Source organism: Anolis carolinensis, chromosome 1 (assembly GCF_035594765.1).
Source record: "Anolis carolinensis isolate JA03-04 chromosome 1, rAnoCar3.1.pri, whole genome shotgun sequence".
NCBI classification, from domain to species: Eukaryota; Metazoa; Chordata; class Lepidosauria; order Squamata; family Dactyloidae; genus Anolis; species Anolis carolinensis.
This window is the reverse complement of record NC_085841.1, coordinates 50,468,431-50,483,949: the sequence shown is the minus strand read 5'-3', so window position 1 is coordinate 50,483,949 and position 15,519 is coordinate 50,468,431. Positions and strand designations below refer to the sequence as shown.

At 39.0% G+C, this 15,519-nt stretch overlaps 1 protein-coding gene across 3 annotated transcripts in view; it reads left to right on the top strand.

Moving 5' to 3' along the window:
* The window catches only part of rasgrp3 (RAS guanyl releasing protein 3), a 46,048-nt gene that overhangs the window by 14,797 nt on the left and 15,732 nt on the right, over nt 1-15,519 (top strand). For 2 of the 3 annotated variants that reach the window (XM_008125447.3, XM_008125438.3), the window contains exons 1-6: nt 642-740; nt 2,195-2,326; nt 6,401-6,548; nt 6,827-7,000; nt 7,615-7,731; nt 8,693-8,968. In XM_008125447.3, the coding sequence (XP_008123654.2) occupies nt 736-740; nt 2,195-2,326; nt 6,401-6,548; nt 6,827-7,000; nt 7,615-7,731; nt 8,693-8,968 (852 nt within the window). In that variant the 5' untranslated portion in view covers nt 642-735. Of the gene's footprint in view, nt 1-641; nt 741-2,194; nt 2,327-6,400; nt 6,549-6,826; nt 7,001-7,614; nt 7,732-8,692; nt 8,969-15,519 lie in introns of those variants that run through there. The other variant, XM_008125434.3, reaches the window with a different exon arrangement.

Genomic DNA, 15,519 nt, shown 5'->3' with positions numbered 1-15,519 from the left:
CTGGCATTTTTCCTTCAGGGGTGCCTTAAAATAACCCACCCCGCTTTTAAGTGGTACCTACTCACATTTTTTGCTTTGAAACCACTAGCTGGGCTAAAGGCCAGGAGCTCACCCTGACCTGGGCTTCAACCTGTCAACCTTGGATTGGCAAGATTTACTGCAGCTAGTGGTTTAACCTTCTCTGCTAAAGCCCAGCCCCCAATATGCATGATGCAAGGATGTTATTTAAGTTCACATAGCTTGCATGTTTTGGGTGAGGTACTAAAATCAGGTCTTATATAAAGGTCTATAAATTATGTAAATTGGAACTTTGCAAATATTGGTTGTTCTTAGGACAAATTATTTATCCTTCCATGTTTTAAAAACATACTGCATCCTTTTCCAACTTCTTAATATAGTTTTAGTTTCTTATCATCATGGTGAAGATGTATTACCTTCAATTATTTGGTTATAGACAAACAGACAGATTGGGAAAATTTATATAATTACTGTATATTCAATATTGAGAGGAGTGAGGAGCAAAAATAAACATATAAACAAACAAGCAACAGCAAAACTACTACTACTACTACTACTACTACTGCTACTACAGATAAAGTGTTTAATTAAAGAAGAAAAATGTACTGTGCTAGAATGACTGAAATCAAGAGGAAGAAAGACTTCTTTAACTAATCTACATATAGAAATGCCAATGGAGAAAACTGCAGTGAAATCCGCTTAAAAATCTGCTACTTCATGAGGTGAATAAGATTTTATTCTACCAGGATTTGGAACAAATTTACATAGAGAGGCATGGATATCTAAAAGAAGACTGCCGGAGGTGGCGGCAGCATGATGCTGAGAGTCTCATGATTCAGGAGATGCATATTTGGATCTCCGGAATTCCCCTGCCTTTCCTTTACTGCATTCTGATTGATGCTAATGTAACCCTGCGCCCCCAATAGTTTCATAGTGAAAAAGGATGATGTCCAAATAATCTCTGCTTCCCTGCGCTCGCCCCCCCCCCCCCGCCCCCGCCACTGCCATGACATTGGTTCCCAGGTGTGTGTTTCCAGTTGTGGAAATAATAACATGAAAGACAAAAGCTTGTGGTAGAATATATGGTAGAATATATGCTTCATTATAGAGAACCATAGTATCATGGAGTTGGAAGATGCCATACGGGCCATCTAGTCCAACCTCTTGCCATGGAGGAACACGTGCACGCTTGACAGATGGCCACCCAGCCTCTGTTTAAAAACCTCCAGAGAAGGAGACTCATTGGAACAGCGCTTACCATCAGGAGGTTCTTCCTAATGTTTAGGTTGAATCCCTTTTCTTGTATTGAACTAGAACAAGATATTCCTAATCAAGAGCCTTCCTTAGACTGGATAATGTTGAGCACTATGGCCATATTTCTGGCATCAGAGGTATTGCCTTGCTCACTGATTCCCTAGTCAAAGTGCTTTGTCCTCCTCCAGAAGAGCTCTACTTGAACCCTAGGGAGATGTTGCTGGTCAAAGAATGGGGCTAGATCCTTTCCTGACTCTGCTGCTTGGAACTGATGGATGTTGGAGGCCACTTGTTTGGGGAAGGCTTGATTAGATGTATCCATGGTCAGGCTCAGTCGAGTCTGAGGAAGTCACTTTTAAAAAATCGCTTCCATAATCTGCAACTAGCACTCTCTAGATCCTAGAATTTGAGAACTACTGTTAAAAAGGGGGCTCTTCCAAGCTCTGATATAAGGCAGCTGCATATGTTTATCTGCCAATCTGTTTGCAAGTGTCAGTATAATATTTGTAATGTCTTTATTAAAAATAGCCTTTGGTAAAACCTGTGATGGTGTGTTAGCTTGTGTGTAATTATTGATAATATGCTAGACAGAGTAGCTCAGATGTACTTGGCCTTTTAGTGGAGAACCAGCCGTGGAGCTATTTTCTGTGCCATGTTTGTGTTCTTCACTATCTACATAAGAAAAGTTCCCCATTAAGGATTGTCATTATTACAGTACTGGAGAAGAATCCATGGCTGTATTTCTCCAGTCAATGTGGCCACTGCAACTGACATAAAAGACAATATTTTCCAATTAAGAAATTGGTTTTTTTTTTATATGAACAAAGACTGATTTTCATGAAGCTAAGCAAATTCTGCTACAAGTACATACTTAAAGAATTAACTAGTTGATGTGTGAATAATTCTTCTATCATAATTTCAGATTCTGGATTTTAGAATTTCCTGCAGAATTTAATCTGGACCTTGGTTTGGTTCGTCTTACTGAGGAGTTTCAAGAATTAGCCAGCCATCTAGGCTTCGAAGATCACATTCACCTTCTTGATATTTCTAGCATGTAAGATTATCATCTGCAATGTGACAAAGAACAATTATTCAGTCAGAATTCTGCAACACTCTATTGATCACCATTGTAAAACAGAAAACAAATCCATATTAAGTAACTTTTATCTTAATGTAAATCTGGACAGCCTTTTAAAAAATTCTGAATTTCTGGGCTCATTTATATGAACAAATAGATTGGGATACAGAGTTTCATTGTTTTAAATATTTTTTGTGTGATATCCAAATAATGTTTCTGTTGTTCCGTCAGTTATCACACCTTTTTACTTCTTAGCTGTATGCTGTACTTTTTTTACTGTCCTGCTTGCTTTTTGGTACCTTTTGAATTTTAAATCTGTGTACACACTTTGCTGCCTGCTTCTTTGGAGGGAGTGCAGCACTGCCTTTCATGTGCAGCGACATGGCCTATGGGTGTTAATTTTAATGTTGTAGCTACAACACAATTTTCATACACCATTTGAAATGGGGGGAGGGGGAAAGAAACGAATGGGAGAGGTGTCTAATGTTGCTGCTTTTGGTACTGTATATACTCGAGTATAAGCCTAGTTTTTCAGCCCTTTTTTAAAGATTGAAAAAGCCCCCCTGAGCTTATACTCGGGTGAGGGTCCTGGTTGGCTTATATTTGGGTCAGCTTATACTCGGGAATATATGGTACATTTAATATTTTTCCCTATTATTATTGGTATTATTACATTTATTATTTTTCTCTATTATTGTTGCTACTATTACATTTATTTTACTCTATTTTTATTATTATTAATACATTTATTATTTCACTCTGATCTTATTATTATTCCATTTATTATTTTACTCTATTATTACATGTATTATTTTCCTGTATTTATTATTATTATTATTATTATTATTATTATTATTATTATTATTATTATTACATGTATTTTTTACTCTATTATTATTAAAATGATACATAAACACATTTACATTGAAGAAGATGAGAATAATGATTTAATCCGAGTTGGACAGTCTTATCTCAAATTTGAGCTTTATGTAAATATACTTGTTGCAAGCAGACAAGCAAAGAGATGGGAGTTACTCCCAGTGCTTCCAGTTTTTGCCTTCTTGGCAATCTCAAACAAAGCTTTTGCAGCCTGCCACCTGAGAAGTTTTGTTTGTAGCTTTATTACGCTTCCTTTCTCCCAGAGTGGGAGTGTTATGTAGTGGTTTGAGTGTTGGACTACAATTCTGGAGAACAGGGTTCAAATCCTCGCTTGACCACGGAAACCCACTGGGTGACCTTGGGCAAGTTCTGCATTTTCAGCCTCAGAGGGAGGAGAAGGCAACCCCCTCTGAACAAATCTTGCCAAGAAAACCCTATGATAGCTCCTTCTTAGGTTGATTTGAAAACAAGGAGACATAACAGCATCCTGAGTCCACTGTATCCCCCCCTTACCTAATATAATTCAAAAAAAGCTCAGAAAGATATTTTTAGTTATATTTTTCAGTCTGTATACAACATTAGAGCCAATTTTTAAGCTGCCATGGAAGTATTGCTGTGTTCAATTTGTTTCCAGTGTGGCCTCTCTCCCCCCCATTTAGCCTTGAGGTCCATTTCCGCTTTGCAATCTTCATGTGTTCTTCTCCTTTATGTCTTTTATAAATGTGACATTCTTCTTTACAATTATAAACTGTGCTGCTATGTTTGCTTCTCTACAGCTAGATCAATCATATTATCTGCGTCAGCTTAGTCTCAGTATTGGATGACTAGGAGAGAAAGCCCAGAGAGTGGGGAACTAATACAGCAATAGCACCATCATAGTTTATCATTTTACTGTTATTTGTTGTCAGTTTCAACTTGTGGCAACCCCATGAACTCTGGGGCACTCTCGTAGAGGCCTCTCCTGGGTCTAAGGCCCCATCTACACTGTCCTATAATGCAGTTTGAAACTCATTTTATGGTAATGTAAATGGGGTCTGCAATGGACGTTGGGGCCTAAAAACGTTGTGAAAATGGTCCTCAGTGCATCTGTACAGTGTTGGAGGCATTTGAGGGTACCTTTTTGTTTTTGTTTTGTTGCTTTGGAAGGTATAGCATCCTAAAGTATCCTATAGTGGTAGTGAAGCATCATAGCCTCCCACAGTTGCCTAGACCTGTTCTGGAGAAACCATAAACAAAAATTCTTAAAATAGGTATTGGAAGAGAAAGAAAAGGAGGCTATCTAAGAATTGCAACTCATCTGGAAACACTTCTAGGGAGGGATACAAGAGTGATCTACTGTCACAACGCATATCCAATAAGACCACCACAAATTAACTGAACTGTGTTGCCTCTCCATCTGAGTTTTTTTGGAAAGCATTTGGATGGAGCATTGAGAAAAATTTTCAAAAAAAATCCTGTCAATGTAAACTGACATAGATCATTACTTTGGATGTGCCTTTTCAAATCATCTGAATAAATATTAAATTGTGGAATATTTCTCCCTGATTTGTAATGAGGTAGAATTAAATGTTTGCTTCTTCATTGGATGATGAGAAATAGCTGCAGTTTCTGGCAGCTGAAGCCCAAAATATTTGGAAAATTAAAGATTGCCACCTATTCCTTTAGGCTTCTTCCAGTTCTAGATATAAATACTGGATGAATTCAGCCACATCTCCATTATTCAGCACGCCTCTTGCTGTGTTTCATGGTCTATGTTGTGCATGGTTGCCATTGTACTCAACTCTAGCGCAACTTCACTTTTTTACAGAAAGCAATAATATTTTAAAAAATTAGACTAGCCAACTAGATGCTCTCCAGTTGCAATTCCTATCACCCACAGTCAAGCTGGCTCCTCGTCATATTGGCTGAGGATTATAGTTTAAATCTTCTTGCCTACTCAACTAGAATTCATCCATTGAGATGTTAAATCATTATTTGTCTAAGTCCCATTGATTCAGTGGACCTACTCTAGTTGAGATTTGCCTTTGAATTCAGACTAATAGAAGATGATGTCTAATACATGTCAACAGCTTTGCATCAGGGAAAGTTCTCAACTTGTGGGTCCCCAGGTGTTTTGGCCTACAACTCCCAGAAATCCCAGCCAGTTTACCAGCTGTTAGGATTTCTGGGAATGAAGGCCAAAACATCTGGGGACCCACAGGTTGAGAACCACTGGATTAGACTTTCTGTGACTATAATTTGGCACAAATGTTTTAAGACACTAATAACTAAAAGCAATATCCTATTCAAGAGTTGTTGCTGTTGTTGTGTGCCTTCAAGTCATTTCCAACTTATCGTAATGCTAAGGCAAAGCTATCATTAATTTTTCTAAGACTGACAGCATAGGACTAGTCCAGTGGCTTTCCATGACTGAGTGAGGAATCAAACCCTGGCCTCCAGTCATAGAATCATAGTTTGAAGAGACCTCATGGGCCATCCAGTCCAACCCCCTGCCAAGAAGCAGGAAATCACATTCAAAGCACCCCCGACAGATGGCCATCCAGCGTCTGCTTAAAATCCTCCAAAGAAGGAGCCTCCACCACAGTCCGGGGCAGAGAGTTCCACTGCCGAACAGCCCTCACAGTGAGGAAGTTCTTCCTGATGTTCAGGTGGAATCTCGTTTCCTGTGGTTTGAAGCCATTTTTCCGCATCCTTGTCTCCAGGGCAGCAGAAAACAAGCTTGCTTGCTCCTCCCTATGACTTCCTCTCACATATTTATACATGGCTATCCAATGTCATCATCCAGTGTTCAAACCATTAAACCAGTTTCTTCGAATGACATAGGAATGGCTATTGCTTTCATCACCTCCTTGTGCTTTTCCTGGGGAAAATCTGACTGTGGGACACAGAGATGTTTTATTTAATGGGCCCTTGATATATTTCAGTAAAGCTCTGCTTATATATTTTTATAATTGGATTTGTCTTCAAAGTGGCTATCTAAGTAGCAATTTGAGCTATTGTTTTGCCGTATCTGAAGATTTAAGGAAATATTTTCTGATTTACTCAAAAAGTGCAGAAATAATGTTTTGTTACTTATGTGATCTGTCAATGCTGTTTCTGGTTTCTGATTCAATTGATGTACTTTTGGGCACCAGAACCACCTGACTTCGGCTCTTTCATTGTTTCTTACAGCCCTTCTTATGACTGGATGCGAAGAGTCACACAAAGGAAAAGAACTTCAAAGAAGGGCAAAGCGTGCTTGCTCTTTGATCACCTGGAACCTATTGAACTTGCTGAGCATCTCACCTTTTTGGAGCATAAATCTTTCAGGAGAATCTCTGTAAGAATTGTTTTTAAGCAGAATGAACAATTTTTGCAGTTTCAGAATTTTGCAGATAAGAATTGTAAAGCCCTTAAAATGAAAATATGATAAAGCATCTCTCAATTCAATTTCTGTTATAGTCAGTAGTAATTTTAAAGTAAGTCAATAGAGTTTAAATTAATAACAAATTCTTGGGATATGTCTTAAGAAGTAAAGTTTCTTGTGGTATAGACTGTAGCACATGTGTTTGTGAATTCAAAGGGCCCATGTAAAATCAATTTGTTCCCCTTGTTTAGTTTACAGATTATCAGAGTTACGTGATCCACGGCTGTCTTGATAACAACCCAACTCTGGAAAGATCAATTGCTTTATTTAATGGCATCTCTAAATGGGTCCAGCTGATGGTTCTTAGCAAGCCCACCCCACAGCAAAGAGCAGAGGTCATTACAAAATTCATCAATGTTGCACAGGTAATTCTGGCTTTTTTTTAGTGGTATTGACCCCAGTACAATGAAGTACAGAGAGATGTGGATCAGTGAGTGAATCATATTGCCAGTATGTAGGGCCATGTGTACAGTCATAAAGGGGGGGGGGGCAATAAATTAGATGTGAGCTGAGTATGAAAAATGGTACTAAACATAGAAAACCTTCCAATCACTGATTTTATGCTCAGAGGTTTTTAAAAAATAGATTTAGTGGTTTGTGAATTATGTTCTAAGTCCAGTGAAAATTTCAGTGTGTTGAGGCTAAGGCATAATGTACATTATGCATTTGCTAACCCCAGTTACCTTACCAAATGCCATCCCTTTTTCCCCAAATGGAAGCAACTAACTGTTAGCCATGGTACCTAATCTCTATTTGTGTTGCAAAAAATATTTCTGCCAACATGGGAGAAAACAGTTTTATTAAAGCATTGTTTTGTTTTGTCCTGGCTTTTATGTTGGTTTGTCATATATAGAGGCCTTAACTGCACAAATATGTATAGTTATCAATTGGAACATATGTTCTTAAACTATACCTATCTGAAGACCGAATATAGTATTCTAGTAGTAACGAAAAGCCATGTCATCTAATATGTCCACAGAAACTTCGGTATCTCCAAAATTTCAATACCCTGATGGCTGTCGTGGGAGGACTAAGTCATAGTTCTATTTCACGTCTCAAAGAAACACATTCTCACCTTTCTTCAGAAGTTACCAAGGTATGACAGTATCTATCCTCCAACCAGTTCACATTTTTATAAATGTTATATAGAGGAGCATATCTAAAAGCAAATGTACTTTTTCAAAGAGATATATGTACTATCACATCCACACCAGCATGTTTAGCTTTTGTGAATTTTATCATTTACAGATTTGATTAATATATTCTCTTTAGGAATATCTAGATTCTTCAGCACAACTCTGTGGTCAACATCTACAAGAAATTGACCACAGAGTCCCTGTGAAAGACCTCGAAAGAACACTTCTATAAAAATCTAATGCAATTCCATGGTCAACTTCAGCAGACTTGTTCTGGAGGACTTAGGGCAGTGGTTCCCAACCTCTGGTCCTCCAAGTGTTTTGGACTTCAATTCCCAGAAATCTCAACCATCTTCCCAGCTGTTATGAATTGTGGGAGCTGAAGTCCAAAATTCCTGGAGGACCAAAGATTCAAAACCACTGACCTAGATATACCTATGGAGCTGGGGTGGAGATGATGGGGCAGCAGGTTTTTTACTTACAATTTTTTTTACTTTCACTGAGGTCCTTTGCTCCTAAACCTTGTGAAACTGGAGGGTCTACTTTACTTTCCACTGGAGTAGGAAAAACTGAAAGCTGTCTCATGTAGTCATTTCCTCATTTAACCCTGATTATTTTTACTGCCAGCATTTCTCTAAGGTCTCAGGCAGGTCATTCTCAAACCCTTCCCTTTTTAAACAAGAGATTCTGGAAGTTGAACTTAAACCATCTGCTTACATACCATGTATTATTACTCTACTGACCTACACCTCTCATTAGAAATGTATTAAAAGGCATCACAGGTGCTATTTTCCCTTTGGGCTCATTGGTCAAAGTAAACTAGTTTCCCGGTCTTCCAGTATGATTCTCCTAAGCTCTGCCTCTTTGATCAAAGCTATGCTAGGAATGCTAGGTCTTGCTTCTTCTATGCCTTGTCTGCAGGATTGGAATGAAATGACTGAACTAGTCTCCTCCAACGGAAACTACTGCAACTACCGCAAAGCTTTTGCTGATTGTGTTGGCTTCAAAATCCCAATCTTAGGAGTCCATTTGAAGGACCTGATAGCAGTTCATGTCATATTTCCAGACTGGATCGATGAGAACAAAGTCAACATTGTGAAAATGCAGCAGCTTTCAGTCACCTTGAGCGAGCTGGTTTCCCTGCAGACTGCTTCTCACCATCTAGAACCAAACATGGACTTAATTAACCTGCTAACAGTAAGTTCCCTGATAAATAATGGATATGGAAAGCTTTCTTTGTTCCATTACTATCACATTTGAGATCAAAAAAATCAGTAGTGCTGAACATTGAAGTGAAATCAGTATTGTTGAAAATTGAATAGTTTAAGCTATATAAAAATTTGGCAATTATTAAACACAGAATTGATCTTATGTAAGGTAGATTTCATGTTCTGTAGTAGTTTGATCACTGGATTATGCTTCTGAAGATCAGGGTTCAAATCCCCATTTGGCTATGGAAACCAACCTCAGGCAAATCACCCTCTACCAGTCCCAGGAGAAAGTAATCGAAGACCATCACTGATCAAATCTTGTCATGAAAACCCTGCAAGGGGTTTGCCTTAGGATTGATTTAATAGGAAATGACTAGAAGTACCACCACCAACACACCAAGGATGGATGCCTTACCTTCTATGCTGCTGGTAGAAAGGTTTGGTACGATCCACATATAATAAAATTTATGTTCCAGCAATACACTGTAACCTATGTATTATTTTAGTGTCAAACAGAATGATGGGGTGGAAGGAATTGTCCAAGGAGAAGTGATAGAAAGGGAGAAGTCATTTTGACAGGACCTTGAGAGGTCTCTCCAGTTGCCAGTTCTCAATGCTTCCCAAAACTGAGAAAACACTATAGATTTCTTTTCCCATGACCCCAATCTGCAATGCTTCAAAAAAAAAAAAAAGCCTTCAGCTGGGGCAGTCCCTGCCTGAAAAGATGGGGCTTTTAAGATTGGCCTCAGGAGATGTAGCTATAATGTTAGAGATCCATCCTTGCAGTTACATTTGTAACACATTTCATAATGTCAATCTTAATAGTTGCCCTAAAGGCACCAGATCCCATATTATCCTGGAAACTAAGCAGGACTGGCCCTGGTTACTACTTGGAAGGGGGACAGCCAAAAAATACCAGGTGCTATACACTGTATTTCAGATAAGTGAACTGGCAAACCCCACTTTGAGTATTCTTTGCCTAGGGGAACCCTATGAAATTGATGGGATTGCCATAAATACAGTCATCTTCAAGCCATATCCACACAGAAAAAATACATTTCTAAGCCCTCAAATTGTGGATATTTGTAAACCTGGAGTGGCCAAAGTGCTGTGGATTGGACAAAGTGCATTTTTGTGGTCCCCAATGGCAGATTTTCAAGTTGTTGTTGTTGTTTTGTTTTTTTTTAAAAGCTTTTTGCTCACAAATGTCCCCACAATGATTCAAGGACATGCTATTTCTCAGTAAATAAAAAAGTAACAAAAATACTGCCCATCGTCTAGTGATATTTGAGGCAACATAAAAATAAATAAGGGGGAGGGCTCCATTCCCTTCTGCTTTAAATCATAAATTGATTCAGGTCAGGTTATTTAAAGGATCTCTTACACTTGTATTACTCTGCCCTGGTCCAAGGACTGAGCCGTAGGGGAAAGTTTTCTGATTTATCTAGCTAATCCCACTGGCTGGAAGAGCCAAGTGAAAGCAATTGAACCGATTGCACCAACACACTTACTTATTCCCAGTATGGCAGGATTTTCAAAAATCCTGGCTTGCCTTGACAGCTGAACTAGTTTCATTAAATGACATCATAGAAGCAATGGAGCAAATATCCACATATTATCCAAATGTGGTCAGTTCCACATGTTGATTCCAATTAGGAATAATGTTGTATTCCTCTCTTATATTTCCACTGTCATCTTTTGTTGCTGAATCAGTTTTATGTCTGACATTTGGTAATCTGTCATTCTTTCTGTTATTTGGAACTACTTTTTTAAATAAAAAATTCCCTGTAACTGATACTTTTTCCACATTATAGATTCTGCCGCAGTGGAAAACCTAACAACAAAGCTATTGTAGAGGGATGAGGCCTGAAAAGAGCTTGCTTACAATTCAGGTCACTTCAGCAGTCTCTGCATTGGCAGCAGCCTCCTAATGCTGACATGTACTTTGCTAAATTTTATATAATACACATTGTACAAGGAAGTGAAATGCAAAATGTGACCCTTTCAGCTTTGAAACAGCTTTAGTGAATGGGAGGGAGGGAGCTAAACATCTCTCTTGGTTTTCTAAGGCAAAGAGGAAAACATGCTCGAAAATTCTTGCCCTGTAAACTAGAAGATATCCCTAATGTTTTCAGTGTGGTGATTATGATATTGATGGTGATGATGATGATGATGGTGATGATGATGATAATGATTTAAAAGACCAAATAACTAGTTCTTCAGAACAGTGTATAACCATTAGGCATTTTGAAGAAGGAAGCGTGTTGCGTGTCTAAAGCAATACCCCTCCACCCCACAAAGCACATTACAACCATATCTTTGGAGCAAAAATGGCCACAATTTTATTGGTTACAGCTGCAATGGGACCACATGGGTCCTTGATCCAGACATCAACCAACCCACCTGGGTATCCAGCTGTAGCCAGAGGCCTGGGGTGACAAGGGAAGTGACCATGTGGGTGATATACCCCACTGGATGATCTCCCCTGCCACAAGAAGGTGCCATAAAAGGATCTGTCCTCTTGAGCCGGGCCAGACCTACTGCTACAGGTCACATTCTGAGCCCCTAAACTCATCCTCATTTTCATTATCAGAGTGTAGTTACTCCAGCTCCTAGAGCTGAGACGTATGTCAGCCTCCTACATGGTTGTGACAAATGACACATATCAAAGCACCATCATACCCCATCCAGAGATTTGAACAATATAGAGTGAGTGAGTGGACTGGTGCTCAGAAGCCAAATGTTCAGTCAAGCACCCAGCAAGAGCTTAAATAAGCCTGAGTTGACCTAGGAAAAGACTGCAGTTTTTATCCAGCTTGGACTTACCAGCCAAGGAGATAAAATCCAGCAGTTTGATCTACTTGGCTGCCACTTTTGCATCCCTTCCTGGAATAGGACAAAGTACTTAGTCTCCCGAGAAAGAAAATATCAGACCAATGGCCATGTGGGAGATACGTGCCCCATCCATTCTGCAAATGTCACACACAATAAGTTGTGTGGGCTACTAATAGTTAACATTGTCTTGTTTTAAATGTTAAATGATGTAATGCTTCTCTCCATGTGTACATATGCCTTTGAGTCACCTGTTGTCTTATTGTAAGTTTGAGGAGCAGTGTGTATGGAAGGCATCCTGCAGGGAGAAGATTGCTCTAAAGTTCTGAATTATGATTAGCTTCTAGATTAGATTTTTACCATACCATTGTTCTGCTTGATTCAAAGAGTTTAACTTATCTCCTAGTTCTCCACCATGTCTTCCTCTTTTTTTTGATAAACCTATGGGGTTGAAACGAAGGAACAGGTATACAATACCTCCTCTCATTGCTCCCATGAGAAGTTCTCCATCTGCATGTGCTGGAGTTACAAGCCCAGCAAGATAATGCAAACTAGCCAGCCCTGAAATTATGCAAATATCTGGAGAGTCCCAGGCCTCTTTCTAGTCTAGTGAAAGCGTGACAAATAGCAGTCTTTTGAAAAACACCAGACTGAAAGTAATTTAGAGAAGTTGCTTTTCAATAGGCACTTTGAAGGTAGAGGGGAAAGATTATCATCAGTCATAACCCAAAGCTGTTCATGTGGACATGCCATGCTCTATGTGTTGTCAAAGGCTTTCATGGCCGGGATCACAGGGTTGTTGTATGTTTTCCGGGCTGTATGGCCATGTTCCAGAAGTGTTCTCTCCTGACGTTTCACCCACATCTATGGCAGGCATCCTCTCCATACCTCACAACCTCTAAGGATGCCTGCCATAGATGTGGGCAAAACGTCAGGAGAGAATACTTCTGGAACATTGCCTTACAGCCCGGAAAACATACAACAACCCCAAGCCATGCTCTTTTTGGAAAAAAAAAATAGGTTGGATCTAGTACATGAAACATTCTCAGTAGGATGTGGCTATACCTGGTTGTGTACTCTTTTACAAGAACAGCGAAAGGCACATTGGAGGTGCTGCTGCTCTATTTATCAGAATGGCCATGAATTCCAACAAACTATAAAGACATGCTGCTCCACAAATCCCTGAAATTCCAGACACAGAATGTAATACAGGTTTGGGACTGCTCCAAGGGAACCTAAGGACAAAATTTTTGGTTTACAGCTTATGGTCATGGATGGTTTCGTGTATTCCCACAATGATTGGATCTGCATTCATATTGTGTTAAATGAGATGGCTAGTTTCACATATCAACCTCAGAACATCCTGTGATAGGCTTAGGGCCTCCATATGTCAGAAGCAACTTGAAGGCACACGACAGCAACCATTTTTATTTAAGTTTGAAAGATTACTTTTGGGATGATAACTCCTCATACCCTCAGCTAGCATGAGGACAGGTAAAGTTGGTTTTTAGACTATAGCTTCAGAAATGCTTCAATCAACAAAGCTAATATTCATGCTGGCTGAGAAACTGGATTCAAAGTACTGTATCCAAACTCTTATTTCTAATGACCTCATCACTTTGAGAGGAGAAAGTATGGGTGTCCGTCCTTTTAGCATAGAGAATCGCTCCTCTTATATTGTCAGCAGTCCCATTTCGAGTTCTGCCTCCCCATCACACTCACACATGGAAACTTAAGAGCTGGTAATACATTCATATTACATTTATCACATGATCAGTATTACTTTTTTTTAATCAGGAGAAGCAACAATATCTGAAAACCAAGAGATCTTTTGCCCTGCCCAAAGCCCCTTACATTTAAGGAGACTGACACCAGTTTAAAACCATTTATTTCTATGGGATCATATTGTTCTACATCAAATTCCATAGGATAGAAGAGACAGTGATCCAGGTTAAAGATATTTCTTTCTATGGGATCCTATTGTTCTGCATCTAATCCCATATGATACAGGAGACTGCTGACAATTGGGCAATGAAACAGAATGGAAAAATTTGGTGGTTCCCATCCCACTTGTTTTTCAGTTGCAAAGACAGGAATAAAGTGTGATAAGAGGTAGGAGCTCTGAACACGATTGCTGGCCCGTGTTCAGAGTTCATCCCTTTCAGGACATTTCTGCTTCATAAGCTCTGTTCCTCTTCATGCTAGAAACAGGCTGAAGTGCCCTATGAGGGGAAAATTTCTCAATGTGATGAGAAATTCCTCCCTTCAGGACACTTCTGCCTCTTTTCAACCAAGGAGGGCTATGCATGAAGGCCAGAAGTAGTTTAACTCATGTGATGAGCTCAGTGCCTCTCCATGCTTGTAAAGAGGCTGAAGTGTCCTACGACTGGGAAAGTTCTCGATGTGATAAGGTGGTAGGTGTGAGAAATGACTTTCCTTAGAAGAGCTAGATATAAAACTGACCTTTTACCACTTCTTCTCCTTTCTCTGACTGAAGAAAAGTCTATGAAGATAAAAAAGGAATATTTTTCAGGGTCTGGGATCTGGTATTTAATGTAGTTGGCCCTCTCTATACATGGATATATCCATGGATTCCACCATACACACTTTGAAAATCCAAAAAGCAACCCTTGATTTTATTATTTTATATAAGCAACACTATTTTACTATGCCATTGTATATAATTGAACTTGATCATCCACAGATTATATAGTAGGGGCTCCTATTTAAATGTTGAAGGGATTAGCAACAATGTTGTCAGTAGTTTTTTTCATCTGGTGAAGACTAGCTGTCTGAATAATTTCACTACATTTCTCTATATATTCTCCAAAAATCTCGGGGGATTGGTAAATCTTCCAGAATACTGAGGAGATGGCATTGAAGGTTTCTGAGGTAGTGAGGAATAGATAAGTGAAAGTGTCTCTCTATTTCCAAACTTGGGAACATTCTGAGTGGCATTTTGCCTGGAGACACATATACCAGTGGAACAAATCTTTTCATATAGCTTGGTGACAGCACTGTTATCAAATTCACTATGTATCATTCATATGTTGCCCAGGTAGTTTGCTCTAATATATTCCGGTTTGCAAGATGAATTCTCCAATCAGAAAGGAATACTGTATATACTCAAGTATAAGCCTAGTTTTTCAACCCTTTTTTAGGACTGAAAAAGCTCCCCTCGGCTTATACTCGAGTGAGGGTCCTGGCCGGCTTCTAATCAGGTCAGCTTATACTTGAGTATATAGGTATTCAGAGTTGGACAGTCTTATCTTATTAAAGTCTTATTATTATCTTAAATTACAGTTTTTTATAAATATTCAAAAACATTTAACCTACTGATGCCTCAAATGCAGTTTTATTAATATCTATTTTTATTTTTGAATTTGACCTGTAGCTGCTGCATTTCCCACCCTCGTCTTATACTCGAGTCAATAAGTTTTCCCAGTTTCTGTGGTAAAATTAGATGCCTCGGCTTATATTCAGGTCGGCTTATACTCGAGTATATACGGTAGTTCAAAGTAAAAGACTGAAGGGAGAAGCTGAAGTATATAAGTGGAACATTCATGAAAAGGCAGGATATTTTATTTTGTTTTATTTTAAAGGGGTTATTTTATATTGCCTTGGCAGCTTACAACTTTTGTAACTACAACATCCATCATTTCCAGGACAGTCGGTGGAAAGGGATTATAGCAGTTCAAAACATCT